Source organism: Lytechinus pictus, chromosome 14 (genome assembly GCF_037042905.1).
Source record: "Lytechinus pictus isolate F3 Inbred chromosome 14, Lp3.0, whole genome shotgun sequence".
Lineage (NCBI taxonomy): Eukaryota > Metazoa > Echinodermata > Echinoidea > Temnopleuroida > Toxopneustidae > Lytechinus > Lytechinus pictus.
In genome coordinates, this window is record NC_087258.1 from 23263696 (window position 1) to 23289370 (window position 25675).

The 25675-nt window shown below is 38.1% G+C and overlaps 1 protein-coding gene across 2 annotated transcripts; it reads left to right on the forward strand.

Moving 5' to 3' along the window:
- The first annotated feature begins 2800 nt into the window (after positions 1-2800).
- On the forward strand, positions 2801-23656 carry LOC129276451 (carbohydrate sulfotransferase 15-like). 2 transcript variants are annotated; one of them, XM_064109558.1, is made up of 10 exons: positions 2801-2910; positions 6173-6675; positions 9324-9470; positions 11407-11630; positions 12587-12794; positions 14268-14360; positions 16137-16290; positions 17269-17443; positions 20077-20221; positions 21376-23656. In XM_064109558.1, exons 3-10 carry the CDS (start codon positions 9335-9337, stop codon positions 21561-21563), a joined length of 1323 nt encoding a protein of 440 aa, XP_063965628.1. In that variant the 5' UTR covers positions 2801-2910; positions 6173-6675; positions 9324-9334; the 3' UTR covers positions 21564-23656. The 2 variants fall into 2 exon arrangements, with proteins under 2 accessions (XP_063965628.1, XP_054768805.2); XM_054912830.2 differs by lacking the exon at positions 6173-6675 and having other exon boundaries at positions 2829-2910.
- Positions 23657-25675: the final 2019 nt, after the last annotated feature.

A 25675-nucleotide genomic window follows, 5' to 3' on the forward strand; every position in this document is an offset into this window, starting at 1 on the left:
AGGCCCATCACAATTTTGCCCTGCGTATCTAAAATACTGGAAAGGGTTGTCCAACGGCAAGTTTTAGATTTTTTGCGAAATAATGATATTCTGACACCTGCCCAATCCGGTTTCCGGCCAAGGCACTCAACCATTACCACTCTCCTAAAGGTAACCGATGACTGGTTTCACTCAATCGATCTTAAACATTACATTGGGGCCGTCTTCGTCGATTTAAAAAAAGCATTCGACACCGTGAACTGTGATATTCTTTTGAAAAAAAATGAATAACTTAGGTATTTCTGGCACACCATCCTTATGGTTTCGAAGTTACATGTCAAACCGGGTTTGTAGGACTCTTATCAATTCGGAACTCTCTTATGAATCAGTTATTAACTGCGGTGTGCCCCAGGGATCACTCCTGGGGCCACTGCTCTTTATATTATATGTCAATGATCTAGTGAAATGTATTAATACATGTCATATCCAATTGTATGCGGATGACACCGTTTTGTATTTTTCACACCCCTCCATAGATAGAATCAACGAGGCCCTAAACTCAGATTTAGAAAATATGTACCAATGGATGTGCCAGAATAAGTTAAGTGTTAACTGTCAAAAAACGGTCTGTATGCTCATCGGAAGCAAGAATATGATTTCTAAACAAAATGTCCTTCATGTTTCCTTAAATAATACCCCATTAGAACAAGTTCATCATGTCAAATACCTAGGCATCATAGTTGATGATTATTTGAATTTTAACTTGCATATAGACAACATGTTGCAAAAAATAGGTCAATTAGTCGGCTTTCTGGGAAGATTGCGGTGATCCTTAAGTGAATCGATCCTGAAATTAATATATAGTTCATTGATCCTCCCCTACTTTGATTATGGTGATGTTGTTTACGATGCATCCTTTAGGAAATACACAGACCGCCTTCAAAAACTGCAAAACAGAGCAGGTCGTATTATACTCCAAATTAAACCCGAATCTCATATATCTATTTTGGAAATGCATGATACACTAAATTGGCAATTGTTGGACAAAAGAAGAAACGATCATTCCCTTATTCTCATGTATAAGATCATGAATAATCTATCTCCAAAATATTTAAGAAATGAATTTGAGTTAGTATCACATACGTATCCCTCCCGTTTCGGAACCAAATTTAAATTACCAAAACCAAGAACAAATTACCTCAAAAGATCCTTCAAGTATAAAAGCGCCATGGCTTATAATTCCCTTCCTCTTCACATCAAATCATCCCCTAGTATTAATATTTTCAAATCTAAGATTGTTGATCTGTAGCACATGGACTCCGGTACCCACCCCCCCATTCCCTGTTAGGTTTTTTTTTTTTAATATGTTTACTGTTGATATTTACATTTTCATTTTTCTTCTGTACATCTGTTATTCTAATGTGGTTTATTTGTGTCTAAATTATACGTTAATGTTAAATGTTATGGACCCCACGGAAGACCAGCGCTACTGTGCCAGTCACGCTGAATGTGGGCTATCCACCGTATTTTATTGTATATAATTGTGCTTTTAATACGGAAATAAATAATACTACTACTACACCAGTTATTTTACTCTGGTGTTAAATTGAAAGTGTTATTTTAACACCTATAGGTGTGATTACAACACCTTTGGTTGTTACATTTACACTCGTTGGTGTTATGTTCTTTCTCTAGGGTGTAATTTTAACACCTCATGGTGTGGTCCTCTTTAGACACCAACTGGTGTCAGTTTTAACACCACAATTTCTACAGTGTAGGGCAATCGAGCTAACTTTGAATTTGAAGTTGTACGTATATTCTTAAAAATTGAATTGGTGATACGTTTCTGAAAATGATTTACCATATGTAGTGACAAAGCTATCGATCAAAAAGTTCTTTGACAATTGGGCCTTAAAAATTAACAACGCTTAACAAACTACCTTTATAGCCTATTGCTGTTACGCTAGACGTACGTGATGCGTCGGATCGGAAAAGACTACAAACATTCTCATATCATTTTAAAGGGGAAGTTCACCCTGAAGAAAAATATGATGTTAAAATAGCAACAACAAAAAAATAATAATAATTGATGTAGGTTTGAGAAAAGTCCATTAAAGATTAAGGACGTTATTAGAATTTTAAGTTTTGGATTTGTCACGTCATAATCGAGCAGCTGCCCCTATATGTTATGCGATATAAAGTGCATAAATGTAAAATATTTTAATGGTTCGCTGTGACTTATTGTTGTTTTTTATTTAGAAACGGGAGTGAACTGATAAGTGATTTGTCTTTTGATATACTGAATGTACAGTAAAATCCATTTTCAATTTTCTGAGAAAATGAGGTTTTTTATTTTTTTTACCATTCGATATGTAGGAAAGCTGCTCGAATATGACGTCACAAATCGAATAATTAAAATTCGAATATCTTTTGTATTCTTTAATGGATTTTTCTCAAACCTTTGGCAATATTTATCATTATTTTTTCTGCTATTTCTTAATAAACTTTTTGTTAGGGAGAACTTGCCCTTTAAAACTAAGTTCCACAGTTATAAGTGCAATTCTTTCTCACTCACTCGGTATAGCTATATATCACACGTCAGGCTAGGAAAGAATGTCAGTTCCTGAGTAAATTCAAATTCCCTTATCACTCTAAAATATTTTGTCGAAGTCGGAGACCAGTAAACCATCAATGGGTAAACCAACAATCAATAATGCTATCGAACGGCAGAGAGAGAGAGAAACGCATTCCCGTTTAACACAATATAACTTTCCATATCAAATCAATAATTATTACGTAACCATCTTTCCTTAATGTAATTGAATACACGCAGCATTCTAGTATATAACAGATTCGGTACTGCATGAGATGGACAGATGTAGCTGTATAAACAATCAAGAGAAATGTACTTGATATCGTCTCACCCGTAATGTAAGTTTTCAAGTGTTTTTTTAATCATTTCGTTATATCAGATTTATCGCGTTTATTTATGTGATTGTGTATTCGGTATAGGATTGAAATGATTTAAGCATGTAGATGTAAAGGTTTATTTCGTTTATTGCCAATTCGTCTAATTACCAACTCGTCTACTATCATTTGGTCTATCATCGATTCGTCCACTATCTAAATGGTCCAAATCCCATTTCGTCCACTCACATTTTCGTCTAATAATCAGTTGGTCCAATAACCATTCAGTCCATAAACCATTTGGTCTAATTGGATAAGTGTTAATTTGGCGAAATGAATGAAAAGAAAATGGGTATCAGACCAACTGGTTATTAGACGAAATCGTCATAGACGAACTGGTGATAAATCGAAGTGATTATTGGACCAAATGGTTGTTAGACGAAATGTTGATGGACGGAATGGCATTAGACTTAATGAAGGTAGACCATGTGATGAGTGGACAAATTTGCAATAGACGATCGGCAGTTTGCCGATGTAACGGATGCCGTGGCGTTACCTCCAAAAAATTCATTTTCTTTAATGCGAGGAGATGAAGCACACAACATGTGTGGCGTCTTCCCTTTTAACTTGATTTTAAGTGATTTTTTGGGGGTAAAAAATCCATATTTTTATTGTTCGAAATAGACATCAGAAATGAAATACTCCGAAAATGTGTTTTCCTCAGTTGATCGTGGGCCCGGCTGCCGCTGTGCAGCGCCAGATCGACGAGGCTCTATCCCTTTGATCGTTGAATGCCAAACAGGGTCAGCAACTCACATCTTTTAACGTCTTTTGGTCTGACGTGGTGGGGGTTTTCACACCAGACCTCCCGGTTGTGAGACGGATGCTCTACCAGATGTGCCAACATTATCTTAATGTTATTATTGTAATGATTGTTGTATTTAATCTTAATCAGAGTAATTTTGAATAACATTAATAAAGGATTTATTTATTTAAATATAAAGCTAGTAAAAACCCTCTTTTTATTTGATATGACTGAATGATACCATGGCGATTCAGGGGGGAGTGAATAATAAAATGCTTTATAACTGAGATATATCTACCAAATATAATTCTGCAAAAACCGAAGTATCATATCTTGAAGTACACCCTATAAGTTGGATAATGATTAGATGAAGGTTATGATAGTATAAGGAGAGATAGAACTAGTCGTCACAGTGTGATCAATAAAAAAAAGAATTATTAATTGTTTTCTTTCCATTTTTTGGTTTAGCATTTCCATTCATTAACCATTTTACTTGAAATGTTGCATCGATAATCAAATTTTGGCAATTTAGGGTCAATGGTTGGGTCTTCTTTGCCCATAAATATTTGCAAAAAATTGTTGGGTAGAACATTGCCTTTACACAACTGATTTGCCAAGATAAGGTCCTCGGAAATCACCCAGAATTGTGATTATTGATACTGACCAACATTTTTTTTTTTTTTGCAATTGTTGGTTGACTAGACCAAATTTGGGGGTTGAGTGAAATTATTTGGTAAAATATTTTGGTCAATCAGTGCTTACAACATTGGCCAATGAATAACTATGAACTGCATTTTCAACTTTATATAGTAAAAGCTTGTTTGGTAAAAGTTGGCTGTTTTTATTTGTTATCCAACACTGAGTAAATCATGCCTATTGCTTACCAAATGTGGGTCAAACACATAATTTGGTAAATTTTGGGAAATTTTCATTTTATTGGTCGCCCCCTCCCTTGCGATTTCGCTCTCTCATATTTGCAAAGTTATGCGCCTTGTACTTATTTTACGTCTGTCTTTTTATTTAAATTAACTTGCTGTTTGAGTGAACATGATGTGCTGACCGGGCTTGTCCCTTAAATTGTTGTTGTTGGTGAACGAAGCAGCAAGCAAAAGGCCGCCAGGCCTCACCTGGCGCAACTGAGAATACAAATAGGCATAGGCGGCGGAAGCGGGGGTACGGGGGACCTGTCCCCTCCTAAATTTGAGGTGGGGGACGATCCCCCCCCCCCTAAATTTTTCGTTGAGAACCGTTTTTTTTTTTTTTTTGCTTGTCAATTTTTTTCCTGCGTCCCCCCTAAATTCAGGTGGACCCCCCTAAATTTGTTGTGGTCCCCCTAAAATTTTGGTTGATAACCTTTTTTTTTTCTTTTTTCGCTTGTCAAATTAATTACCTATGTCCATCCTAAAATTTCAGGTGAACCCCCCCCCCCTAATTTTTTGCCTTCCGCCGCCAATGCAAATAGGTGATTCAATTTAATGTACACTATTTTATACATCATTTTGGGGGGGTTATTAAAGATTTATATTTACATTCTATGTCTAACAATTTATTGTATAAGCGCTGTGATACTTTTGTGTATAGCGCATATATAAATCAACATGGTTTTTATGAGTGAAGCTTAATATTTTGCTTTCAAAAGTAGTATTGGAACAGGAACGAAGCTGAGTGGAATAAATTAGATATTGTTTGGCTAAATCAATATGTGATTTTCTGGCGCAGGTTATTGGCCTAATAATCCATTCTACATGCCGCAGTATAAAGGCGAACGAACACATTACGATTGGTCTGCGACTCAATTTTGGAAAAAACGTAGTAGAATTTGATGCTAATATTGAGACTTGGAATATCTTGCTTAGCAAATTTAATATCTAGTCGTAGTGACGTCATAGCAGTCGTACGATTGGCTACGATTTGAAACTAATTTGGCCTTTACTCCAAAATAAAGGCTTGCAATCTTTCAAAATGGTTATATTAGTATTATTTCAATTAATTTTAATCTCAAATGAAATGATATATTCCATTCAAATTTTCAGAAAATGAACAAAATGCGATTTGTTCCAAAATCGGATCGCGAACAGTCGTAAGGTGTGCGGTGACCTTAAGTCACCTCACGACTATACACCACTGGTCTACATCATACATGGGTCCCGTTTTTAGAATAAAATTAATCTTCGTAATATTATTGTTGGCACAGAAGACAGGAAGTTACCAGTCCCAATGATTTATTTTTTCAGTACTAACAAAAAGAGGAGAAAAAAATATGAAAGTGGATAGAAAAGGAAAGAAACACGAGGACAAAAAGAGAGGTGTTTGGTCGTTCTATATTATAGTACTCCTGTCATTGAATTGAGGGTCGTCATAGCCCCACTCCTTATTTATTTAAAAATGATTATAATCACATCACACAGACCCTCTATATAATTAGATATGTGCACGATCTTAGAATTGGTATTGATTTCCCTCTTTGATAAAAACCCTCAGTTTAAGAGATGACCCCTCCGGGAGTGAACTGAGTTACGAGTGTCGAGACGTCTGAAGGGCCGAGTTACGAGTGACTTGCCGCTGGACGAACCAAGTTACGAATGATTTGCAGTTTGGACGAACCGTATTTGGAGTAACTTGCCATTGGAGGGACAGAGTTACGAGTGAAGTGCCATTAGACGGACCGAACTACGCGCAACTTGCCTTTGGACGGACAGTGCTACGAGTGACTTGTTGTTGGGCAGAGCTAGTTACGAGTAACTTGCCACTAGAGGCACAGAGCTACGAGTGACTCGACATGGGAAGGACATAGTTACGAGTGAAGCACCGTTGGACGGACGAACTTACAAGTAACTTGCCCATGGAAGGACCGAGTTATGGACTACTTGTAAAGGGACCCTAGGAAATGCTACATCAGTGATACAAAGGGAGCAGATGGCATGATAAACGTGAACTTCGCTTGAAAATACCACAGAAATGGACAAGAGTTTTGGCGGATAAAGGTTTGCATGTGTACTTAATGATGATAATAATAATAATTCAAGATTTCAAGATTTCAATATTCAAGAAATTTATTTCATTTCCATGACAAATATAAATCAAATACAGATACAAATCAAAGTACGAGTACAAAATCAATTTTACCTTAGCATAATTATATAACAAAAGCTTGTATAAACAATAAAAAAAAGTGCATGGAAATGGAAATGAGGGGATCCACTAAAAAGCATTGCTTGTCGAGCGTGGATCCCCTATAGCAAGTTGAATAAATAATTCATATTAAGCAATTGAGAAAAGGCAAAGTAATGAATATTAATTAAATGTGGAAATTCATTCGATTGTACAATATATACAATATTATAAAATGGGAAAGTAAATTGTGATAAATATAATAAGAAAACTATTTTAGAGAAAAAAAGGAAATGATAGCAAAAAATTGAAATCAGGTGACAGAAGTACTGGACGACATGCATATCAAAGACACACACACAGACACACGAAACAAAGAAAAAAATACGGTGACATATTAGACGATGGAGGAGAGAGAGAGGGGGAGAGAGAGAACAAAGTTCGTACTAACATGGATCAACGAGAGCGTATACATGGTCATGATAAGGAAAATTTAGTGTGAGATACAAGATATTCAGGACCTACAAACAAATCAACTTCGTTTGTAAGTAACAAAAATACTTTTAATTTTCTCTTGAAGGAGTTGATGGAGGGGGCCTGTTGAATATCTTTGTGGAGAGAGTTCCAAAATTTGGGGGCTGTAAAAATGAAAGTACTTTGAGCAAAAATAGTTCTTAGCATTGGCAGATGAAAGTGATCGCCATGTCTGGTAGGATATGTATGATAACTATTATTTTGAAGAAACATATCGTGGAATACGGAGGGAACCATGTCGTTTTTATAGTTGTACATAAACTGTCCAAGTTGAAATAAGTACAAGTCTTGGATTTTAACAAATTATATTCGAGGAATAGCAGATCAGTGTGAGAACGGGGATGTGAAAATGAAATAATACGAAGAGCTTTCTTTTGTAGTAGTAATATTCTGTTTAGTAAATTTTGGTGTGTATTACCCCAAACCAGGATTCCATAGTTGAGATATGGTAATATAAGAGAAGAATATAGAGTTAGTAGAGAGGTAACAGGAATAAATGTTTTTAACCTATTTATGATGTCTATATTACGAGAGATGGTTTTGCAAATATTGTCAATGTGACATTTCCAGGAGAGTTGGTTATCTACATAGACACCCAAGAATTTGATTGACGGGACACTTTCCAGCTGAATATCTTCAATGCAAATATCAAGAGGCAACGAATCTATAGTATTACTGAATAACATGTATTTGGTTTTTTGAAGATTGATTGATAATTTGTTTGCTCTAATCCAACTCAAAACTTTAGTCACAATTTATTATTTCAGCAAGGGTAAGCGGATTCTTGTGAGAAAAAAATAAATTTGTGTCATCAGCAAAAATAATGAAAGATAGAATACTGGATGCTCTGCTAAAGTCATTTATATACAAAATAAAGAGGAGTGGTCCCAGGATACTTCCTTGCGGCACACCACAGCTAATATTGCACATATTTGAGGGGTGATCATTAAAAGAAACAAATTGTTTTCTGTTGGAAAGGTAGTTCCTGAACCAATCCAAGGACTTCCCACGTATACCATAATGCGAAAGTTTATGAAGTAGAATGTCGTGGTTTATTGTGTCGAAGGCCTTGGAGAAGTCCAGGAAAATACCAACCATTATGTGAAGACTAATCAACTGCATGAGTAACCTTTTCAACAAAAGATAATAATGCATGAACTGTACTATGCTTTTCTCTAAAACCAAATTGGAAATTAGAGAAAATGTTATTATCACAACAAAATTTGATTGTTCTGCTATATATTATTTTTTCAAAAATTTTACCAAAACACGGTAAGAGGGATATTGGCCGATAGTTGTTAATGTTTGATTTATCGCCTTTCTTAAAAATTGGAATGACTTTAGCAATTTTCAGGAAATTGGGGACTTGTCCGTGAATTAAAGACATATTGAAGATGTAAGCAAGTGAATCTGCAATATATGGAATGATAGTTTTAAGTATTAGATTATTGATGTCATCATAGCCAGAACTTCTTTTATTATCGAGGTTTTAGACAATATCAGTAATTTCATGAGGGGAGGTAGGGGATAAAAATATTGAGTTCGGATTGGGTGGGGCAAGAAAGAATAATAGTTACATGTATATAGCGCTTATTACACTTTGTTTCTAACCGTTTAACATTGTAATTATTATTACCCCGGCCATCGGACCCCGTCATACCCGCACACAATGTATCCCCTTTCTCCACTCCCTGGGGAGCATTCCTACAAGAGTTCCAAGAATCAATTGCTAGGCATACTACATAGGCTTTCGTATCCTACCGCGGGCACCCTTTTAACACTTTGGTGCAGAGGGCAAATCATGGGCTGACGCCTTCTCAGAGGATGCTAGGCCGCGGTGGGATTCGAACACACGACCCTCTGATTACAAGGCGAGAGTCCGAACGGCTACACCACGATGCTTCATTGACAGATGGCCTATGGCGGTAGCTACCAATATCTTTATACTTCGTGTTGTAAATACATTTTGCCTTTTCATATTTTTCAGGATGTATAATTATGAACAATAAAGTGGTAGCTGGAATTGTTCTCCTGAACATAGGTGTACTTGCCTACTTATACTACTACGATCAACTACAGAATGGTTCCAATGTTGTACTATCTTCTTCAACTCACCATGCTCACGGCAAAGAAGGTAGGTGAACATGCATGAAAAGCATACCGTGCTATATACACAGCAAAAACTGTGGTGTTAACCGGTGTACATAGAGGACCACACCAGTTATTTTACATCGGTGTTAAATTGACAGTGTCAGTTTAACACCTATAGGTGTACCGTGTATTACAACACCTTTGGTTGTTATATTTGCACTCTTTGGTGTTATGTTCAAGCTCCAAGGTGTAATTTTAACACCTCAGGGTGTGGTCTTCTATTAACACAAACTGGTGTCAGTTTTAACACCACAGTTTTTACAGTGTAGGCATTATCACTATAAGAACATAGAACAAATATAAATTGGAGCAACTTGCCCATTTTTAGCATATTGCTCATAAATACAATGTATACAGCACGAAGAGCATTTATTTCAGTAAAAGGCGATATAATAATGATAATAAGCACAGCATTTACTATGCGCCATGTATCTAGTAAACTATTCCGAGGAGCAGAGGGATGGGGAAGGAATTACAGAAAAAAATAAGATATAATTTTTTGTGATAAGCTTTGGACACATTGTTCCTTTTGTTCCCCTCTTTTGTTACTACTCGGAAAATCTGCTTCCCTAGAAGCTGTGACGTCGCCTCGGGGGCCGGGGGCACTCGGATTCGGAAAGGGTATAGGGGCGTGCGGCCCAAGATCCGCTGAAGTTACTATAAAATGAGGGGCCCAAGTACAAGATGGCCCTCTGCAATTGGGGGTGGGTGGGAACTGGAACTTAACTTGAATTGGGGTATTCGAGAACTGACGCCTAAAACGAGGGCTTATAGGAACGGGAGAGAACAGGTTGGTGAATAAAAAAAAAGTGAAAATGATACAGACATAATGACAAGACTGATTTCTATGTTCTTTTTTGTATCTTTAAGATTTTGTTGCTTGCTTTTCATAGTATTCTTGGATCAGCACCACAATATAGTCTTTCATTTATCAATTACTACGGACCAAGCGGGTCTTTGCGCTCATCCACTTCTGGCTTCCTTGTTATTCCAAAAGTTTCAAAAATTTGGGGGGAAAGATAATTTGCTTTTGCATGCCCCACTTTGTGGAATAGCCTTCCCGAAGACATTAAAAAAATGTACCTCTGTCGAAACTTTCAAAAATCTTCTAAAAACTTTTTTATTTAACTCTTAGCTCTTCATACGCCTTGACCACTCTACAGATTGGATTTGGCGCTTTATAAGTCACATTATTATTATTATTATGTATTATGTAACCAAGTCATATGTTCACATTTGATTGCTGGCTTAGACCAAAACAGACCAGTTTTTATATAGTGTTGTGGTAAGTGCCCGATCGCCCTCCGAAATCAAGCAATTTGGTGGATTGGTGTCGGGTTAGTGTTGGGGGAAGAATTGAGTCACCCTTGAATTTCAATCCGATCAGTGTCAGGTCTGTGCTATCAGTTATTTAAAACAATGGTGTCGAAACGAATGAAAATCAGATCCATTTTCTGAACTCTTCAGAGCTCTGAGATTTTCACAAAATGTTGGTCAGATTGGCTTCATGCAATTGTTAGGGATATCAGATCTACGGGTCAACAGCGATAAAAAGGAAGCTCCCTGAAATGATAGAAATCGTCTTCACTTTACTAAGTTTTTATTTTCCTTCTTTTTATTGTAACGAATATATTAAGCAACCTCAAGTCAATTAGCACTGACGATCCCGACCATGGGCCCGTTTCATAAAGGACTTGCAACTGTTGTAATTTTGCCATTATGGCAACTACCATGGTAACCTTGATTATGATTGGCTAATGAGCCCTGTTACTATGGTAATTGTCATAATGGCAAAGTTACAACAGTGGTAAGTCCTTTATGAAACGGGCCCCATATATCAGTTTTCCTTTTTTAAATAAAGATTATGTCATGGCAAGAATGGTTTATTTCATATTGTTTTCTCTCACTTGAATTTTCAGGACAAGCAGATGTATGGAATGGTTATTCATACGACAAATCGCCGATAGATGTGCCAACAAAGGAGGTTGACCTCCACAAAATAACGGCAGCCATCCGATCGGAGAGTGTGAAAAATAAGAATTCTGAGTCACCGACGAGGATGAAAGTCGGACCAGCCGAATTGAGGCGACCCAAGTTGAATATATCATCTTTACCCCCGGCCTTATACAAAATGCGGAAACCGGTTAGTACCTTTCACATCACTCTTTCACCCCACATCCACAATTATTGGTCAGTTTTTTGCACTGGGACGCTTAATCAATCCTCGCACGTGGCAAATGCATTGAAAATGCAAGTCAGAGATCTCAATGAAAGCCCGAGAGGGCTTTGTCGAAAATTGGCAAATCAGAACAGAACTCTCGTTCGACTTTTATGAGCTGACAAAAAATTGCAAATTCGTTCGTCCGGAATCATGGATGAAACTGCTGTTTTGATTCACCGACCCTCGATAAAGACTTGATTGTCGTGAACGGTATGAATTTGACAATAGATTTGCTACGTTCTAGAAAGCGTCTGCGTACCTGTTGCGAAAAATCCTTATTACCTTTGAGAACATACATGCTTGCGAGGTCCCCTTCAGGTAAGATGTGTATAGGAAAATACTGGGATTATGCATTATCTGTGGTTGTTGACCTTTTGGGGGAACTTCCAGCTGTATGTCAGCAGATCATACAACTGGACGTGGTGACTCAGTGGTAGAGCGTCCGCCTCATGAACGGGAAGTCATGGGTTCGATCCCCGGCCGAGTCATAAAAGACGTTAAACATGGGACCTTATGCCTTCATGTCAGGCGCTCGACGTATGAGAACGGAGAACGGGTAATGTTCTGCAGGGCCCGCTGGAAGACCAGCTTAAAGCTAAGAGTGGCTGCCTTGGGTAAATAAGAGTCATTATCATTATCAACCCCTCCCTTCCCTCCACCTAGAGGGATGTTTAAACAGCTTACTTTACTTTTTTTAAACTTTATTATGACTCTTGCGCCAATACCATGCTTTGTGACATAATGCCGTTTATTTTAGGAAATTAAAGATATTCTAGGAAAAAGCATATTATTTTGAAGCCGAGTTAGTGTGTTTTTGTCTCTATTTTTTTCATTTATGTATTCAATAATGTGCTCCTTTGTTTCATGTGTCTTGGCAGGTATTTGATTTACTGCCAAAATCATATTTACCCGGGTACAAGTCTCCGTGTTGGAAGGCGAAGCCTCGGATGGTACTCCGATGTTTGCCGTACTTCTATCTTCTTGGTATGCCTAAGAGTGGAACGACCGATTTGTGGACTAAAATCCTGCGACATCCCGAAGTAAAAGACACCTCAAAAGAGCCCCATTGGTGGACCAGATCCAATGGTGAGTTCTCACTCCTTCCCGACCCAATCCATGGCCCTGGAAAGCGGGGGTGCTGGGGGTGAAGCACCCCCAACTTTTCATTGGGGTGCTGCGTCCCCCTGGTATTTCTGGAAGATGTGTAAACATTGAAAAATGTAACCAAAAAGACCTTTTTTAATGAAACCCTTCACGGAACCAATTTGATTTCCATTTTGGAACTGCTGGACACCTTTTTTGTTTGTTTGTTCTGTTGTGCTTTTCAAATTTATCGGGACCAAGTTGATGTCCTTTTTTAACTGAAAACCCTTTTTTTTTTTTTTTTTTTTTTTTTTTTTTGCTTTTCAAATTTACATCAGCACCTCATGTCAAAAAACTATTTCCAGGACCTTGACCCAATCCCGTCGTTGTTATAATATAGTTATCAATGTGTTAATGAACTTTCTCTGGGGGGGGGGGGGGCTTTAGCAATCTCGACAGGGACGGATTCTACAACATCTATCGTCAAAAGCTCCTCATAATGACACAGCAGGCTTCGTCGAAATTAGGTGAATCAAAGTAGCAATTTCGTCCTGGACGCTGGACAAGCAACATATTTGCAATTGCTTAGTCGGCTCAGAATCTTACGACGATCAGCTCTCCCGGTTCACCAATTTTCGACAAAGATCTCGCTGCTGTTGTGACTTGACCGGCATGCATTTTCAATAGATTTGTTTATGTCCCAGAATCCGTCCCTATCGCGATGGCGAAAACTCGCTATTTGGTAAATGGTAAATGGTGTTGATTTTTTACCTGATTGCTAAGAAAGTATGAATGCTTGTGAGCAAACAGCCAACCAGAAGACCGACGGCTGAAGGTCCTCTCCGAGGAACCTGGTAATGAGGATTAATGCTATACCAAAGGGCACTAGCGCACCAAGTGGGAATCAAAGCCGGGTCACCGGAATCCGAAACCGCCATGTGTGATACGGTGATCAACTACCTCTGCCGCCGGGTGTCCATTTTAGTTTGATGCTTCCATGACGGACAAAATTGATGATTGAACCTGTTTGGGTATGCACGAACTCTGTTTTCGGGATGATTCATTAAGGACCTTTTAGGACGATGGACGACGGTTGAAAACTTCGGGTGCGCCGCCCCCCCCCCCCTCCCTTGCCTATAAACGAAAACGAGGACGTAGTACTAACTCGCGCTGTCGTTTTGAAAATGTATCACGTGATCAAATTCTATGGTAACGTTGTCGTTTTCAGAGCAACGCCGATTAAAAAAACTGAAGGACCGATGAAAACTCATAGTTGGCGCATATTCCAAATCGATCCCATTCTAAAAAAAAGGTTTACCCAATGTTGGGTAAAATGGGAACATGCATGTTGGGTAAATTTTACGCAATGTTGCGTTAAAATAGCCGAATATGGGGGTAAACAAATTTACCCAGCAAACATGCATGTTTAAAATTTTACTCAGTATTTTTAGATTGCACCTCTTTTTATTGATCTAGGGAAAGGAACGCTCGGTAGTTACACATCCAGATCAAAAGGTTTGGTGAAGTCGTTAATGTTACATCCGTCTTTGAAATCACGACTTATAATCGGTAAGTAAAAAATCAGGAAAACATTTTTGTAAGAGTTGGGTGAAGCTCCGGAATGGATGCTTGATTTTATTCATGAGGATGAAGGAAAACATTTCGAAAAAGCTTGTCTGAATAACGAGTTCTTGATGTATATTGATACTATTTTACTGTTATTATAACCATAATCATTTCTTGTAGTGGTAACTAAGTATTAGAGGTAAAATTGTTACAAGTAGCATTAGTATACAATATGATGAGGTGACCATAATTTCGCACATTTCCAAAATTATCATGAAGTTGTTATTCATTCAGAAATTTCTCACAGTTCACTCAAAATTGATTTAAATCATAATTACGGCCAAACGGAAGACAGTAATCGCTTGACGGATCGATTTATCTGCACTCGGCTGAAAAAAAGTGTCAGGAAAAGTATGACCTTATTTGCACACGATCGTTTTGCGAAGCTTTAGAAAAGAAATCAAACAGACAAAGGTAAAGTAATTGTATCAGATGGATGTTAAAATGTTATAAAATTGGTTGTACGTATCACATTTTACTTATTGGCTTGGGGACCTTTCCTCGCAAAATGGTGTTTTATTCATGTTTGTCGAGAAATTCGGATTTTCTCGGGCCGGACGCAAATGGTAAAAAAAAAAATCGCCGATGTCCTGCCAATATTTTCACAAAGGGAGACCCAATCTTCAAGAAAATTACTCACTCGGGTAATTTTAGGTCGCGCTTTCTGTTGGTGCTGTCAGATTTTTAATATATTGATTACTTTTTGAAATATGCGACCATGCGCAAAATAAGGTAACGCGCGAAACACCACCATAGTAGTAGTAGTAATAGTAATAGTAGAAGTAATAGTAGTAGTAGTAGTAGTAGTAGTAGTAAGAGTAGTAGTAGTAGTAGTAGTAGTAGTAGTAGTAGTAGTAGTAGTAGTAGTAGTAGAAGTTGTAGTAGTAGTAGTAGTCGTAGTAGTAGTACTAGTACTAGTATGTTGGTATCTTCATGACAAATATTATTATTATTTATCACCATTCTTATCATCATAATCATTATCACCATTATCATAATCACCATCCCCATCAGCACCTAAACATCACCATCATCAGTAGCACCATCATCAGCGTCATCATCATTCTCATAATCATCATCACCACCATCATCATCAGTGGCGGACCGTGACCCGAAGGAGACAAATGATTGGAGGGGCACTGTATTGCTGTGCCCCTCCAATGCTTTGTCTCCTCCGGGTCACGGCCCGCCACTGATCATCATCATCATCGCCATCTTCACTGTCGCCATCATATTCATCAGCAGCATCATCATCATCACTATCATAATTATCATCATCATCATCGCCATCGTCACCATCATCATCGTCATGATCATGATCATAAATCACGAGCATCATCGCCCTCAGCATCATGATCACCATCATCATAATTATCAACGTCATCATCACCATCATATCATCATAATTCAACATGTTTAAGGGCGTAGGCTGGGGATGCACCTCGAACTGAGGCAGAGGAGCTCCGACGCTGGCAAGCAAAACGAAATGTGTACCCCTTCTTCTGCTTTCAACAGCTGATTTCCAAACTTTAGTTCACCTCCCCAAGATGTGCATCACCCCATGCTAAAACCAGCCTACACCCTTGTCATCGATCATCATCTTCTTCATTCTCTATTACCACAGTGTAGTAGTCTGGTATAGTTGCAGTTGCCTGTCGCTTTTGTCTTTCATACACTTTGTTGGTTCTAATATCACTCATAATTCTTTCAATCTGTAAGGAGATGGATCCGCGTCGACGCTCTGGGACAATCATAAATGGAAAACCTGGAATGGGGAACGTTATGAAGGTCCAACCTACGTCACTGCTGACGTCATGCATGCAGCCCAACCCGACGCTAAACTTCTCGTCATTCTTCGCAATCCAGTGGACAGGTATCTTTGCCTAAATATTGCCTATAAGTTTTGAATATGATTTCAATGTTTGTTTTTTTTATATTCCAATTAAAATCAATATTTTGGTAATGATGGTGCGTTTTCTTTTTTCATGATGGATGGAATTTTTCTCCTAAGCCCTGGTCACAGCCGGACGCACTTTTTCAACAGCATTCAGCATGATCATAAAGTACGCATGGGCAGGTAGAACGCTAGGTTTCCAACAAAGCCTGGAAAGGAAAATGGGGGAAAATTCTGAGACCCGTGCGTCTATATAGTTAAGGCTCCATTTTCACGACGCTCACGAAAGTTTTGCGAATGTTTTGCCCAAAAAAAACGCGAATATAAGAAAAAATGGCAAAGTTGATCATTCTTTTTTTATGCGACATAACGTGCGCTCATTAATCTCCGGCATCTTCGCCAAATTTTTTCGGGAGTCGCTTGGAGTTGCTTTTCGTTCGCGAGTGATTTTTTTTTAAAGTCAAACTTCTTCCGATCGAAAAGAGACTCCAAACGACTCAGTGATCCCGCGAACAATATTGTCGAAGTATATATTCGAACATTAAAGCGCACGTTTTGCGCACAAAATATAAATGCTGGACTTTTACCATTTTTTACATTCTCATCCAATCAAAACATTCGCAAAACGTTCATGAGCAAGTTCAGGAGGTACGATCGATGTCCTTGCGTATCGCTTGCGTTTATAAGAACACTAGCTTCATCCCTCAACGCCTTTTGGACATGTTGAACAGCCACCTTGCGTCTTCTTTGCGTTTTGTCGTGCTTGATGAAAAAGTGCGGACCAGCGCGTACGATGTACGCAATCGTCTACTAAAGCCGTACGATAAAGTGCACAGAGAGAGAGAGAAAAGAAAAACATCACCACGGGTTGTGACCAGGGCTTCAGTAACAATTTTTACAATTTAAATGGAATTGGCCAACTCAATTAAACCATATATCATTATTTTATTCCTTCAGGTTGTACTCCGGTTACTTATATTTCAACCCGAAGTACCGCATAAAAACGAGTGCAGATCTTTTCCATAAGGAGGTCGTGGCTGTGATAAACAGGTTCAACAAGTGTCTGAAAACGATGAGCTATCGAGGATGTGTATACAGCATAAAGGACATTCATGACCCACGTGTATTCTGTGTAAGATGATTATCGATCATTCTTTAAACAACGGAGTTGTACATTGCACCCATGGGCGACGAGTCGACCCCCCCCCTGCTCGAGTTTCAAAATTTGTACGCATACAGCAGGCCAGCCCCCCCCCCCATCCTAAAGGACAATACTCTCACGTAATCACAGCACCACTAGCGTATACCTACGGGGGGGGGCAGTCCCCTGACGAGCCACAACCCATACAAAGGACGTATCCCTGCCCCCCCCCCCTGACGACCTTGAAAGACCTTTTTTGCCCCCCCCCCCCCTGACGAGCTTGAAGACCTTTTTTTTTTTTTTTTTTTGCTTGTCAACGGTTTTGCCCCCCCCCCCCTGTGGAAAATCCAAGGTACGCCACTGCACAGCACGTACCCCCTTGTCATTAGTATACTAGAAACTACGGTAGTTCAGTGGAAACTAGTTTAACGTGTAATGGGAGCGCTCGAAGCGGTCTTGGACGCGATCTTCCAAACCAGTTTGGGAAACCACCTCCGATGCGTTTTTCAAGACAGCTTTGCCTCGTTACACAGCGCACTACTCCACACACTGTACGCAAAATGTCTACGCTGCGATTGAAAATTTCGCGCGAAACATGAGCGTTCCCGGAGGCGTATTTTCCCCCACTTACTATATGGGATAACTTTGTTTTGGAGGCTTTGAATCAGACTACAAATCTTGTATTTTGTTTGAAAGTCTTTCCTCAATTTTTTTTCAAAGAGATCTTTGAAAGTCGTTCAAGGCAAGACTCAAATCTGTGATCTGTGATCTTGACTGCGGTAATTTAGTGGATCGTTTTACTGATTGCGCCAAACTAGTCGAATTGATCGTCTATATTATGTTCCATGGATACCATGAATATTCATAAGCACAAATCTGACTAAATAAACCCTGTGGGGTACCTAATTAGCCCTTATCTACGCTTCTCGTAGCAACAAGACCATGAAGACGTACGCTTTACGTGAAGTGGTTTTTTTAAACCACTTTCGGGTGATCAGATGGGAAACGCTAGCAAGGCGACCGGTTTCCACTAAACTAGAACAAGGTCATACACGCTAATGCTGCTCGACGTGAGCTGTTCGTGAACCATTCGTGGCAGTTCGTAACAGCCGTGGCATGGCGCGCACTGCCACGCACTGGTACGCAACTTCCCTCATCGTACCGACGAGTTCACGAACAGTTTTGCGCATAGTTCACGACCCGGTCGCTAAATTTTGTCGTGACCACAATTTTGAACATTTCAAATTTCTCGTCCCGACATGGCACGCAGTCACGACGGGTTTACGCACACTTCACGCCAGTTTACGACTAGTTTGCACACTGGCACGACTCGAGTCGTGCCACGGAATGCGTGTCACGGAATCGTGCAAGTGTCAGCCTAGCTTAATTGCAGCATAAGAAAATAAAATGAAATGAAACTGAGGGTGTTTTTATGTCACTGTCTTCAGTGTGACAAACGCGTTGGAAAAATAAGAAGGAAATAGACATTTGAGTTTCATTTCATTTCATTTTCCTAACGTGTTTGCCCCATTGAAGACACTTTGATAATTTCAACAAAATATTGGCATCGAAATCCAGAACATGAGTTATTTCGGACGCGACGTGACGCGAGTGCTAGGAAGTAAGGAACCCATTTTAGATATGTATCTTAAGGACGTTCCACAGTTATATTTGTGCGCATTATGATCTGCGCATAGTTTACACTCTGCGCGCTGACGTCACAATGGATGAACAGGTGATTAATTAGCTGCGGGTATGAGCTGATTTTCTCATCTTCTGCACTTTAACAGCAGATCCGATGCGTTATTTCATGAAGCTAAAAAAATGAATTATTCCATGGACCATTCAAAAAAATATTCTCTACAATTTCAAAATACTTTACTCTGCAGTGCTGCCAAGAATCACGAATATTAGCCCGAGTTTGAATAAATGGTAGAGTGGTTTTGATTTTTTCTTCACATAGATACTAAGCATTCGGCCCATTTTTGGTGTTTTAAAAAGCACATTTGCTCTAATAAAAATGCTGATAGTTTAAAAACAAGCACATGAACCCCTATTTTTTAATGTTTGTACCTCTTAGGTATACCTTCCTCTACAACTCTGCAAATTTTTGTGAAAATGACATGGATTTTGAATAAAGTGCAGCATTTATTGTACGTTTGTAGTTTGTTACTGAAATTTTACATTTTTTAGATTGGGATTTTGTTATCTTTTACGCCATTTTTAAGAACTGACAGTGCTGTTAAACTTAAAATTGCAAACAACTAGCACTATTAATAGATTATCCATTCTAACGATATAATTATTAACTCTCTTGCGAAATTTGATGACTTTTTCATGTATTTTGAATGAGTAATGGAGGTTTAAACTCATTGTAGTAATCTTGGGCGGTCTAAAAATGCCAAATTCTTTTGAATGCGCAATTCTTAAGAACATCAATTTGGGTGAACTTTGAAGCTCTATAGCAAAAAATCAAGCACATGGACCTATGTTCATTTTTGCATATTTCGAATATTAAGGTTCTAAAGTATCTATGTGCAAAGTTTGGTGAAAATGACATGGATTTCACTTTAACTGTGGAACGTCCTTAATTCCCCTATTACCACTTTCTTTTCCCCTTGCAGCGGCTCCTTATAGGCGTCTACTCTGTTTACGTACGTGATTGGTTCAGAGCCTACCCACGTGATCAGCTAAAAATCATGAGATTGGAGGATTGGCACGTCAACTGCACGGGAATGCTTCCAGAAGTATTCGACTTTCTTAATCTGGGTAAGCCTCAATCGATTTCTATATTTACTTCAAATATTTCCAGTTAGGGAAGAAAAGACTAAGATAGGACGCATTTTTTAATAAAGATCTTAGAAATGCGAAAAGGTTCATTTTTCGCAAGATTGTTAATATTCTAAACGGTGAATATCCTTCCAGTGAAAACGCCATTGAAGTAGAGAGCATGGTCTTCATGCTTACTTTATATCTCTTTATCATGTCAGTTACAACCTCTTATAGCGAGTTTTTGCCATTGCTACGAGGCGGATTCTTCTTTTTACAACATAGTAAATCTATTGAAAATACCCGTCAAATCACAGTGAACAGCCGAGAGGTCTTTGTCGAAAATTGGTGAACCGGGACAGCTGATTGTCGAAGATTCTGAGCTGACGAAAAATTATAGATGTGTCCTTTGGTCATGTCTATTATAGTCACAGAAGACTGCTCTTTTCATTCACCGATGTTCGACAACGACTGCTCTTCCATGAAGGGCCTTTGACAATAGATTTTCGACGTTCCAGAAAGCGTCTCTGTAGTGTTGCAACACCTCCTTATACTCATAACGTTTGTAAAACGGGGTATGGACATTTTATTAGGATATGAGTTACATTTTGCAATTATTTGATGCAAATTCTGGGGCGGTGCCAGGCGTTTTGATAGGGGAAGGCAAGAAGTCCCATTCCCATCCACTGTGAAAAAAAAAAATTTGGTGTTAAGACTGACACCAGTTGGTGTTAATAGAGGACCACACCCTGAGGTGTTGGAATTACACCCTAGAGATTTAACATAACACCAAAGAGTGTAAATGTAACAACCAAAGTTGTTGTAATAACACCTATAGACGTTAAACTAACACTGTCAATTTAACACCGGCGTAATATAACTGGTGTGGTTCGCTATGTACACCATTTAACACCAGAGTGTTTGCTGTGTTCGGACTACAGATACACGACCAGCACTTTTCTTTCCATGCCTTCTTCGTTTTCTTTCTCTTTCTCTTATATTATTTTTTACTCTCTTTCTCTCTTCACTGCATCAAAAATAACAGGGAGAGTTCGCCCCTTTGTTTCTCTATGGCACCGCCCCTGGGTAAAATCAAAATGTGTATTGTCGTTGAATTTTTACCGAATTTCTTTGTATCTTAATCTTTATTACAGAAAGGTTGTCCGATAAACAGATCAGACGATTTTGCACGGAGAAATTGCAAAATGGAAACCAGGCTAAGTTACATGTAGTCGGTGACATGCTTCCAAAAACTAGAAAACTTTTGGAGAACTTTTACGAGGGTTCGAATAAAGAACTTAGTCTGTTACTAGGGGACGAGAAATATCTATGGCGATCGTGACGTCACACGGGAAATCAAATCATCCTCTGAAAATTACCACAAGGGAGCAAGTTATATGCAAATATAGCATCTGAAATGGTTCCCGTAAGAAAATGTTGTTTCAAGGAAATTCGTAATAACAAGGCTATTGATCTTGACAACCTCGGCGGATGATTATGTCCATCAAAGTGACCTACGTCATCTCATCTTTGCACGTACAGGTGGCGGATCGAATCGGTTCGAATCAAATTTCAATCGGTTCATTAAAAAATCGACCGCTTTCCATTCAATACTCGAGTACGCAATATCTAGCCAACCGGCTCGTCATAGTAAATAGTCGCACCTGATTGGCTGTGTGCCCTCAACTCGAAAGGCGTTGAAGAGTTACGCATCAAAAGTAGTCCGCTCGACCTCCGTCGCCAAAAATTTTCACAACCGCTCTCAGGGTCAATTCACGTTTTCGTCAAATTTGCAGTGCTGCAGTGTTTGATGGCGCTTTTGTCGATTGCGTCCGAATCTCATTGGCGAAAAGTGTGTTATTTTCTAATCATTATTATTAACCGTATCAGACATCTGAGCAGGGCAACTTTGAAACATTGTTGCCTGCTTAAGACTGGGATCAAATGGCCGGTCAATAAAATTTCAATTGTTTATCCACAGGCCCAATTTATTGCCCGCTCAGGAAAGTCAATGAGAAAATGCGTGGAAATGTAGCGGGCAATAAAAGGCAGCGCTAATATCCGGGTATTCTACGCGTTTTTGCACGCGTCCTTGAACCGCGCAGTGCTATATGTTATAATGGTAATCAAGTTAAGACAACGCTGGATACTGCGTCCCTAGGCCATTTTATCTCCGTTAAAATCAGTGAGATAAAATACCCTTAAAATCTCTCCGAATTGGTATTCTGAGAACAATTTTATCTTCATTTTATCTCTGTAAGACACACCTATTTTTTAATCAATATCCAATTAAAAATGCGCTTTTATAGCTCTCTCATATCACTCAACCAATGAAAATCCATTCCGCCAGGAGGTGTGGCAAAGGAGTGAGATTACTTCAAATACGCTTGCAAAATACGCTTGCGCGTCTTTACAGAGATTTCTTTTAAAAAAATGACAATACTCTCTTCTTTTTTCGAAGTCTATATCACATCTTTTCAAGTATCATTTCAAAGACAATATTAGTCAAGAAAAGTCTTATGAAACACTTCCTGATTGTACAGGAATAACGTTGAGGTATTATTCTCAATAAATATATAATTTTTCTTAATTTTCATGTCAACATTTGTAGTTAATTCACCAAGAAATAATGATGAAAGCAACGTCGCAGAGATAAAATAGCCCCTACCCTCTGTTAAGTTTATTTTATTTTTTCTTCAAAGTAACATGGGCGCAAGCACACATCCGCGTTGCATGGCCAGATACGCGATGGGTATGTCTACGCAGGCACTCCTCTGTTGCGTATCATCTGTAGATACGCAAGATAAAATTTATATGCAAGATAAAATTCAAAATTTTATCTGAGAGATAAAATGTCATCTCAGAATACCAATTTCATTTTAAGAGATAAAATAAAATATTTTAAAGATAAAATGACCTCAGAATACCGCCCCAGAGGCCCAGTCTGCTCATCATGATAAGCTAGATTCTCATTCTAAAAATTTTAAATATCTAAATTTTAACGATTTTTGCTCTAGACAGCTAGATGTCTGATTTGGTTAATAATAGCAATATTGACTGGCCTGGGGGCGAAATGACATATATCGCCCTCACTAAATTGATATCACCCTCGTCTACGACTCGGGCGATATAAATCTAGTTTGGGCGATATTTATTATCTGTGTTTCTAAAGATGTACTGCAAAAGAGTACCGAAGCGATGACGTCGGTTGCCATGGTGTCGTGGCGGCCAGGTTCCCGCCGAATGGAAGCGTGTGTTTGTCATTGGAGAAAATGGCTGCTATCGGAATTTGATCGCTTGCAACCTATTTTTCAGACCAGCCAAAGTCATATAAATGTGTACAGACGATCACCAGCTGCGACTCTGTTTAGAACCAGCCCGCCATGACAACATGGCAACTGACGTCACACTTCGGTACTCTATTACTTTTTTCTTTTTTTTATCAAAAAAACAAGTGCACACTAAGTTACCAATAATGCATATAGCATTTCCATTTATTTGAAAGCAGGATAAAAGAGCATTGTAGATTGAATGCCTTGCTGACGGGCATTATAAGTGCCGCAGCCGGGGATCGAACCCCGGACTTTCTATGTATAGCCAGGCGCCTTAGACCACTCGGCCACGGCACCTGTTATTTTGTAGTGATCTTTATCATTCATTCAAATAAATTTCATACATACATAATCAAGGAAATATAAAATAAAACGATAATCGCAGCAGTGCAATACACAAATTAAATAACAGTGTAATAAACATAGCAGGCAAATTGTATCAGAACAGAGACATAATCCGAAATCATGCAAAATTAACATTTCAACAACTAATGTATGCAGCTAAAGCAAATAATAAAAAAGACGTAACAACTACGCAAATGGAAAGAATGAATGTATATTTTCTTTTATTAAAGAATGTATGTTTTCTGTTATTACAGAAAACGATAGCTGAGACTCTTTTATCGATAGCCATTTGTAGCGATTTTTTTTCTTCAATAATTTTCCAAGTTAATATCTAGTATTTTACAAAAGATACATTAATCTATTACGTGTGGCACAAGGGAAATGAATGTCACCGAGTGTCAATTATTATTCTAGAGAAAAGACAGATTAAAAGAAATATTTAGGTACCACGTACTTTGTACAAATCATTCATTGCTGCGTTTGTGATTTACTCAAGCCCAAAAAAAAATTACGGGAAAATTACAGTGAAACTGTAATTTTACGGGTAAATTACAGTATAACTGTAATTTTTCCGGTCCAATTTTAAGGTGAGAAATATCATAAAATTTACGAAAGATCAACTTGAAAGGACAAGTCCACCCCACAAATAGTTCATTTGAATAAAATAAGAAAAATCCTACAAGCGTGACAATCAAGGTTACATACCTGTAATTACAGACTATTGTGATAGTTACGCGAATTATCAACAATTTTATTTATAATCTTCACTCAATTTGATTTCAAAATTTATATCGTTTCATAGAGATTTAATTACTATGCTTGTAAGAAACAATGTTTTCGTCATCATCCTCCAGCTTACGATATCTAATATCATGAATATTCATATTCATTGTGACATAAATTATATGCGCATTACCAATGCGCTTTGCGCTTTCACCACCTAGCAACCAATGTTTTCATTTTGCAATTTTGCCACTTTCCTAAAGAACGAGATAGGATACGGTCATACTTAACTATCACAATAGTCTGTAATTACAGGTATGTCTTCTTCATTTATATCATTATTATTTTAATTGAATTAATTATTTATTATTCATTAATTTATTTATCTGTTCATTCATTAATTTGTCATTATGGAATATATTCAACTTGGTGATAATTCATTGATGTGCAAAACAAACTTGGATGTTGTATCTCCTTATATTTTTCAGACGCTTCTGACGAAGTGTCAATTAAAAGACGAAAGCTAAAGCAAATAATGGTGTCCTGCGTCATCTGTTGAGTTGGCCTCGCCTCATCTCATTATATATATATATACACTTATAATTCATATTTTGTTTCTATTTAACTTTATTATATTGTAATTATTTTATTTCGTGTGAGATAAAAGTATGTAACTTTATATATATATATATATATATATATATATATATATACAGTGCGTCCCAAAAAAAACTATACACTTTTGAAATGGCTGCCAAATAAAAAATGTAGCACTTTGGGGAAAAAGACTTACATATATGGAAAGCCAATAAAGTCAACTTTCAAATGACACCAAAAAGTTGGAAAAGTATTCATGCATATTGAGCGAGCACTGCCCACTGAAACAAAGGGTATGAAAATTAGGGTGGGCTGGAATTAGCCTTCCAATGTATGTCAGTTTTTGAGAGGCAAATCCTTTCGAACTTGCAAAGTTAAGGGCGTTGTGACAAATTAATGATCAACCGTTACCAGTTTTGGTTACTTAAGCAATTTTTTTAATTAATAAATTGAACTT